Source organism: Tupaia chinensis, unplaced genomic scaffold (assembly GCF_000334495.1).
Source record: "Tupaia chinensis unplaced genomic scaffold, TupChi_1.0 Scaffold140095_1, whole genome shotgun sequence".
NCBI lineage: Eukaryota > Metazoa > Chordata > Mammalia > Scandentia > Tupaiidae > Tupaia > Tupaia belangeri.
Genome location: NW_006199974.1, coordinates 866,050 through 875,123, shown reverse-complemented (window position 1 = coordinate 875,123; position 9,074 = coordinate 866,050). Strand labels below are relative to the sequence as shown.

Here is a 9,074-nt window from a genome sequence, read left to right as displayed (position 1 = left end):
AGAACCTCTCTTTTTTTTTTTTTTTAGATTTTAAAATATTTCTATTTGCTGACTGACATCCTTTCAATAACTGCATTTAATAAAGATGTACCTTATCAGGCTGTGCAGATAACATGAAGTGCTGGTATTAATGCTCTACAATATTCTTCAAACAGATTAGCAGGATGTGCGCCTCAGCAAATTTATTCTGGCTATCTCCACCGAATCAGCTGTCTGCTAATGCTTGTACAACTCACCTGCCAATGGTGTTATCATAAACAGTTTAATAGAGGTGACTTAGCAAGGCCGCATAGTGTATATGTTTAAACCACCTGAGAACCGACGGTGTTGCGCGGCATCTTCCAATACACTGTTGCCACCATGACCCTTACTTCAGTTTTTGGTACCCCCCCAAAACATAGTCTCCTGTTACCAGAAGTGAACCTCATGAATTAAAACAGTTTTTAAAGAGTTCATTGGTATATGAGTGTAACATTTTTATCTAGGTATTATAATACTCTAGGGGATGAATTGGTATTTTTGTGTTATCCCATGTATTGAAAGGATACTGCTTCCTGAGCAATTTGGGGTAATCCACCTCTTCCTGATTTTTTTCTTTTCTTTCTGCCAGATAGACTTCCTTCACTCAGCCATTTCTACTCAGAATTTAAATATGTGTGTCCACACGTTCTTTCAAATGTTATTTCCAAAAAATGTAAAAGGCAGATGTTCCAACTGATTCTAAGATGATTTTCTGCTCAATATAGGAAATCGTGAAAAACATGTTTACATGTACTTTTGTTCCGGCTCGTGCCTGAAATATATACCTCTGTCTACAGACATCCTCGCTGAGAAGCTCCTCACCCACCAATGATATTAACATAAGCAGTTTAATAGAGGGGACCTCACAAGACTAAATAGTATACATTCTTAAACTGCCCAAGAGCATACAGAAGGTATTGTGTGGTAATATATACAATTCAGTACCTGCGCTACCATTACCCATCGCCATTCGAGGACAAAGACCTATCTTCCAGGGCTTCGGTGTGTTTGCTTCCTCTTATATGGATTATAAACGAATGAATGTTGTATCATGGCTGAAATACCACTTGTTTGGAGAAACACGTACAGGATTCTCATTTCGAGAATTATGTATATGAGCATGTATATTTAAGAACATGTCTATTTTTTTAGAGGTGAGATTAAACTTAAGAATTTGGTTAAGCACTGATTACGGTGCAGAAGGTAAAAGAATAGCCCCCACTCTGATAGGAAATAGCTCTGAAAGGGCTCTTCATTGCTGTTGAGCTGTTCATCGTGAAGCACTAATGTCCCCCCAATTAAACGGACATTAGTGTGTGAGCCATTACTGGATCTCCACATTCTGAAGAGATGGCTAATTCCATTTTTCTTTCTTTTCTTCTTTTGGGGGGAGGGTGAGAGGGGAGGTCAATGGGGGGCGGGTAGTAATGGGTGGTAGACCAAGAGCGATTGTGTGACCTTTTCAGAACGGGTATGCTGGACCCTTGCTCCCCCTTGTCACAGTTTAAAAACCAGAGGAGCTAGTTTAGAGAAGAAGTTGTTAGCATTCCATTTTTATTATGACATTTCACAGTCATCTGATTTAATGTCCCTTGACCGGATTGTCCACCGTGAGACGATGGGCTTGAAATGTTATTTAGAGCATTGATAAAAGGTGAGCGGTTCTAAGATGACAGCGAGTCATAAGGCTGGTGGTGTGACATTAATTTTCTCCATAACAGAGATGGAATAAGACGTCACGGTTACAAGCTGTCAATCAGCTCTGGCCCCTCAGAGCATCTCGGTGCCATAGGATGGGGTATTGCCTCTCCCATAATAGAGCTGAACCACGATGCTCTCCCTGACAGCTGCTGCAGCCATAGAGAAAATATATTATACAGCCTTTCATTAAAAAAATAAAGAGGACTCCTCTCCAGAGCATTTCAATCTTTTCCCATCTATTGAGGGCTGAAAGGATTCACAGCAAATCATAGATTCCTCTACTATGGAAATTTCTGGCTTCAGAAGCCATCCAGGTTTTGAGGCCTTCTAAAATAACCATAAATAACAAGGCAGGAATACCTCTCGATAACGCCTTACTTAAAGTTGTATTTTCTTAACGGTTATATTTATTTGCTCTTTTTTTTTTTTTTCTCTTTTTTTGGAGTTCTTATTATAATCTGTGTGTCAGTGGCCTTAAAGTTGAAATTTGCAATAAATTCCTGAGTGTCAGCTGACGTAGGGAAATGAAACCTTCAAACAGTAATTACCTCTCCAAATGGGAAGCAGAGAATCAGAGGCCGAGCACGAGAAGACTCTAGTATGTGGAATGAAGTTACCAGTCTGAAGTGATTCTCAGACCTGAGGACTAATGATGTTTGTTTTAGTTGCAGTGAAACCTGCTTTAAATTGCTGTTGAAAATTAAAGTGCGGGGACCTTTTGATAAAACCATTCCCCATTATTAGGGTAGGAGACTTCTTAACGGGTTTCTAACATTGAACCAGCTCTAAGATAAGCTTCCCCAACCTGATTGTTCCTGTGGAACACAATATGCCTGCAAAACCTCTGAATTCTATTACTGCTTAGCGCCCTCCCCCCCAGCCTTTCATTTAAAGGAATTTAAATGGAGAGAGAAATGCATTTTTTACTGAACACTGTCATCTGGGTATTTTAAACAGATTTTGGGTGATAAACAACTATTTAGAAACAATAAAAGATTAAGAGTTAATCCTCGTGCTAAACACTCCTTTCAAAAAGTTCAGCTGTGAGATTATGCATATATCTGCATCTCCTCCTCTCAGTGTAGCAAGGTCATAGCTTCAGTGTAAACAGTAGCCAGTCATAAGGGACGGATGAAATTCAGATTGCGGTAAGCTTCTGCTTGCTGGTATCCTCCCATGATTAATGGAATGATGGGAATGATTGTTCTTCCAGTAACATTTAATGAGTAATTTCACTATGCAAAAGTGTGTGACGATCCCTGGTCAAGAAATATTTTAAAGATTATGATAACGAAGTATCTTTGATTTACTGAGTAGCAATGCTGATCGCATCATAAGAAAAATACTAAGTGTAAACAAACGCCTATCAGCATTTTCTAGGTTTATTTTGCTTTCTTTGTGCCCATTAATTAGATGTTTGAATTATTGTATTGCTATCCCACTTGCAATTCCTTCAAGTGCTACACTTATTGAAACACTATTGTTTATTCATTTACAATGTAAAATGGCTTTTATCACTTAGATTTCGTTCTTCTATCAAAATGTTCATACTTCTTCACATACTAAAGTAGCAAATAAAACTATATATTAAGAAAACTTACTCACCACTTCTGAATTTATTTTTCATCATCCTTTTGTTTTATTTTAAAAGAATTGATATACCTTTTACCTATAGAACTACACAAGTTTTTTGAATTAAATATTAGAAAATAGTCTCTAGATGGGACCAGCAGTTAGCATAATGGCTATGTCACTGGACTCCCATGTAGTCATCCGTGGTTCCAGTCCTGGACCCAGTGGCTTAACCTGACGCCAAGCACATGTGCGTGCGTGCCCAAGATCCTGAGAGGGGAATGGAAGAGAAAGGATTGCGGGGTGGCCATCCCCCCTGGGGGGGGGGATTTCTCACTTTCTGTCTCTCTGTCTCTCTCTGTCTTTCTGGTGAGTGCACATGCCCTATATAGCAAAAAAACCTTTAAAAAACAAAAAAAAGAGAGAGAGAGAATTGGCTCTAGATAATTTAACTCTCATCTAGCAGATGCAATTTCCAGAACTCACAAAAAAGAAATTAGTAACAAAATGAAATCCATTAGTTTAATATTAATTTTTTTAGCCCCAAGATCTGAAGAGTGTTACATGGCCAACAACTTAGGATTCAATATCAAGAATCATGAGCCTCCAGGGGCCAGCAGGTGGCATGGTGGTTAACAGTGCTGGACTCCCACATGGCCAACTGTGGTTCCAGTCCCAGATCTGGCAGCTTGCTTTCTCACTTTCCCTCTCTCACACTCTCCGACTCTGGTCAAATTTAAATAAATAAAAACAAAGTTAAATAAAAATAATTCTTTTAAAAATCATTAGTCTCTAAACCACCATACATAACAGAAGAAAGATTTAGTGCGCTTTGGCAGAGGAGATTGAAAGGAAGCAGGTGTATCTATTCTACACTTTATTGTTCACCATCTATTGATGATTAATGTGGGGAGTAAATGAGGTTCTTTTTTTTTATTCTTTCAGAAAAGCTGCTTAAATAGCAACAATTATCTTCATAAATTGTGTTGCATATATTCATGGGAGTGAAAAGTTTGCTTGTATTGAAGAAACACAAAAATGACCCTTCGAACACTTTCAGCAGCAACCCAGATCAACTATAAAACTTAATGTTTTCAAGCCAGCCCATGGACTAGTGGTTAAGGAGCTGGATCCCACATGGCTGACTATATGGTTCAAATACCAGACCCGGCATGAATAACATGCCAGGCACATGTCTGTTCATGTCAAAAATCCCTGTGCGATGAAGAGATAGCAGAGAAGGGGTGGCAGCAAGACCATGCCCCCCCCGGGGGGGGTGCTTTCTCCCTCCCCTTTTGCTCTCTCTCTCCCTCTGTCTCCCTGTCTCTCTCTGGCAAACCAACTCTGATAAATTTCAAAAAGAAACAACTCAGTGTTTTCTTAGCACAATTTTAGAGATCCCCCTAGGACCTTTCCTTTTTAATACTGGTGTTGGGGTCTTTCAGAGCCCACTGCGGATATTTCACAACCTGAAAGACGTGGGATTTCTCCAGGTGAAAGTCATCAGAGCGGAAGGGTTGATGGCTGCTGACGTCACAGGTAAGAGACATCTTCTAGTGCATGTATTGGGCTGTTCGCAAGGTCTTCCCCCCAACTCTAACACAGCTCTGCGTTTCACCTCAGTCATCAGAGTTGATAAAAGATTCAGGGTTGATCTTACACAAGGATTTGCTGACCCACTGCTTTGTATATTATCCCTGCTTTTTAAAGGCAAGGTAATGTATTAAAAATAAACAATAAAGGACCAGCAGATGGTGTAATATTTATGTTGCTGGATTCGCATGTAGTCTATTGCAGTTTGAGTCCTGAACTGGGTGGCATAAAACTCACACTGGGCATGTGTGCGTACCCATAATCCCAAGAGGAGAAGAGAGGAGAAGAGATTGTGGCATGGCCATCCCCCTGGTGAGGGAGGTTCTTACTTTCTGTCTCTCTGTCTCTCTCTGACTGGTGAGTACATGTACCCTATAGCAAAAATCTCTCAAAAAGAAAAATAAACAATAAAAGCAAAATAACTTTTGAATGGCTACCTTCTCCAGAATTTAACCATCGTAGTGAGAATCCTTTATCCAGGTATTGTAATTTTGGTATATTGAAGCTACACTTCATTATCTTCTCTCAGTACCAGCTTCCTTGATAGCTCCATCACGTGGAATTCAAGAACGCGTGAAATATGTTGCATAGTTCAATGAAACGTTTTGATGCGTAATACTCAGTAACTTGATGTGAACGCTTGGTATTTGGGTTTCTGATCCAATCCCTAGTTGTCCAAATTTCTTAGCACATCTCAGAAGTTAAGTCTAGATCTAAACCAAACATCTAGATTGTTAGGAAACCATTTTAACCAGTAAACAGTCCTGTAAAAATACCAAATTAGTCTTGTCTCTTAAAGCTTTCTAATTTGGGTATTGCTCTTTCTACGAAATTAACAAATAAGCTGACGATAATTATTTATTGATTTCCAGAATGGAATCGTTGCATTGAATGTCTATGTGATAATTCATTTAGTATTTAATTTCATAAGAATACCAAGATGTTTATACTATATGTTAAATTATCTCAAGGTGGATTAAATAAAATATGGGACTAACTTGACCAATTTTTCTGCCAATTTTACTGTTTCTGTGAGAAAGTATCTACTTATTATTCATGAAAATATGCTCACCATTGCCAGCGTTGAGCAAGATAACTCTAAATAGTTAATAGACTTGGGACCAGCAGATGGCGCAATGATTATGTGGCTGGATTCCCACGTGGTTGACTGTGGTTGAGACCCAGACCTGGTGACTTAAAACTCAAGTCAGGCACGTGTACATGAGTGCCTAAGATCCCAAGAGAAGAATGGAGACGAAGGGATTGAGGGGGAAGGGTTCTCCCTGGGAGGTGATTTCTCACTTTCTATCTCTCTCTCCCTGTCCTTCTGGCAAGCACAAGCACTCTATAGCAAAACTGTATTTAAGAAAAAATTACAAAAGAGATTTAATAGACTTATCTGAAGGGAAGAAATGTACTTTTTCTACCATACGAGTGTCAGCAAATCATTGTGCCCTTCCTCAATTAATTCAACAGAATCAAAACCAAATTAAAAGACAACATGACTTCAAATTAAAATAGTGTATGTTTGCTCCAAATTGGCAATATTTTTAAATTTTAATATTGTACATTATCAAGTGATCATTTGTTGTGAAATGAAAGTTGAAATATTACAAGTTTCCAGTTTCCTTAAAGAAGTAATTATCAGGTCAACCAGGTGGTGTGGTGGTTTAAGGAGCTAGATTTGGCATGGCCAACTCTGAGTTCAAGTTCGAGACTCCAAGGCCTGAAAACATGCTGGGTACATGTGCATGGGTGCCCCAAATCCAGAGGAGAAGGGATTGTGACATGGCCTTTGCCCTGGGGAGTGATTTACTCTCTTTCCTTCTCTTTGTCTCTGTCTGGCTATTGCTTGTGCTCTATGGCAAAACATCTACCAAAAAAATTAATTAATTAATTAATTAATTAAATTTAAAAATAAAGAAGTAATTGTCAATTCATTTGTAATCAAAAGGAAAATAACAACTGTCCAACATTCTTTCAAGATAGAGGTATCTGAAAACAGTGGGAGAGAGGGTAGTTTGTAAACTCTTTGTATAAAGGTTCATTTGACTCTTTGTACTAAACAATTGGTGAATAGTAAGGTTATTCACTTTCCTTTGTATAAATTTTATTTTATTTTTCTTATAGAAAAATTAAAGTACCATATACTTCAAAAGCTTAGATACCTGCCCATTTTACAAGTTAAGTGCATGGTACAAGTTTGTCTCCTGGAGAGAAGCTGTCATTGATTTTAAAACTTCATGAATATGCAAACTATGTTAACCCAGTTGGCCTATATGCCATTAGAGAAGTTAAAGTATGTGTTCCTTCGTAGAGCTGGACAAAATAGAGATATTTCTTTCCTACTGGAGCTATGTAAATCGATGTGAATAACACAAGCCTTTTCCCTAAGGATTCAATGAGACGTAATTTTGATTTGACAAAATGGACATTAATTTGGGGAATACTAAATAACAGAGTCTCCATTTTTTTCCCTCTAGCTTTAGGGATATAAATCTAATGATTCCTCATTCCAAGCTGACCTTATATCTATAATTGAACAAGAGAGATGTTGAACTACTAAAAGACAAGAGGATAATTCAGTCTTTGACCTTGCTCACTCTTGGGCCTTTTGTGTCTTTACGATATTTGTGATGGTGGCAAAAGTGGAGGACCCTCTATAGGAGGAGCCTTCAGCATAGCCATGGAAAATGCATCATGAAGAAACTGCCTGGATTTCAAAATGATTTTCACCAAAATCAACTTAAACTTTGATTCCATTTTCATGAACTTTTTGAAGTCCATGCATTTTTAAGTCAGTAATGTCTCAATAGACTACCAATTTTGATTCAATTCCTCTTTTGGAAGAATTATTTGTCATTAAATTGGGCATTAATACACTCCTTGTATGTTTTATCTTACTCTAAAGAAGAACTTTAATGAGATAATATGCATCTCAATAGACAGTTAAGCTCTACAAGATATTAAGCAATAGTTGGAAAAGAGGAAATTGCGAGAATAGTGCTGTCTTCAGATCCTCAAAACCACATCAATTTAGGAGTGTTGTGGATGAGGGGGGAGATTTTAAATCACTGATAATTCTCTCTGCTAAACTCAGAATATGTTTGATTTAGTACAAAATGACACTATCACTATGAGAGATGCGATTGGCTTCAGAACACTGAGAAAAGTCTAATGGGACGAATTTATATTTGTCCAACCTTGCGGTATTTTTTAATAAATATTTTTAATGACCTGAACGCAAAATACAACTTCCATCGTTGAAACCACAAAGTTTACATTATAATATTGCACGATTAGACAGGAGCACAGGAGGGAAAGATTCTATAATCTTTTAAGTAGCCATCAATCTTCCTGCAGTTACAAAGAATTTTTCCTTTTCAAAATGTAAAATTTTTCTTTTGTTACAACACATTCATTGAGAAACATTGTGATACTGTATTAACTCTGTGTGAATAAAGAGCAATTGAGACTCTCTTTGAATGAGTGAGTATAAAGCACAAATTACTTTTTAATGAAACCCTCAATTCTTTCCCTTTCCACAAAAAGCCTATAGCCTTGTTCAGGGGAACACTTCTACAGTAGGGTCACTTCAGTTAAGCCCCTAATAAACTGTTGATAGTCGAGGGTAGTTTTTTCTTCGGTCTCAATAGCCCAGTGTTGGACAGTGCACTTCAAATCATTAAGGTTAATACAGATTTAAAAAAGAGATTAACTCTGGTGGTTAAGGCCTCAATTTACAACTCCCACACATACACACGCATTGAGCAAGGCACAAGAGTGGATTGAAATTTCAGTCAAATTGTGGGCAGCCTTTCACAGCCTGAGAAAGTGGTACTCTAGTTTGAAAAGTTGCTCAGCTAAATTCCTCATGAGGGAAAAACTTTGACTAACTGAAAAATACTGCTCGGTACAACTCACTTACCTTTCAACTAAGCAGTGAAAAGGTTAGTGTCTCTCCCTATGATCAAAGCAAAACTTTGAGACTGTAGGTCTCTCTGTTTACTGGGGAAGATTCTCTCTCCAGCTAAGTCAGGTGGTTTTTCTGGTTAATAGTGTTTTGATTTTTGGGGGTTTTTTTGTATTTTTTTTTAAAAACTAGACAGAATATGACGGGGGAAAAGCCAATGAAGGGGAATTTGTGTGTGTGCGGTGGGCACGAGTTCGTGTGGCAATTTGCTTTG

At 38.0% G+C, this 9,074-nt stretch overlaps 1 protein-coding gene across 5 annotated transcripts in view; it reads left to right on the top strand.

Moving 5' to 3' along the window:
• Positions 1-9,074, top strand: part of MCTP1 (multiple C2 and transmembrane domain containing 1) — a 418,517-nt gene that overhangs the window by 203,945 nt on the left and 205,498 nt on the right. For all 5 annotated transcript variants that reach the window (XM_027765984.1, XM_006162512.3, XM_027765986.1 and 2 more), the window contains one exon: positions 4,740-4,833. In XM_027765984.1, coding sequence (XP_027621785.1) covers positions 4,740-4,833 — 94 coding nt within the window. The remainder of the gene's footprint in view (positions 1-4,739; positions 4,834-9,074) is intronic.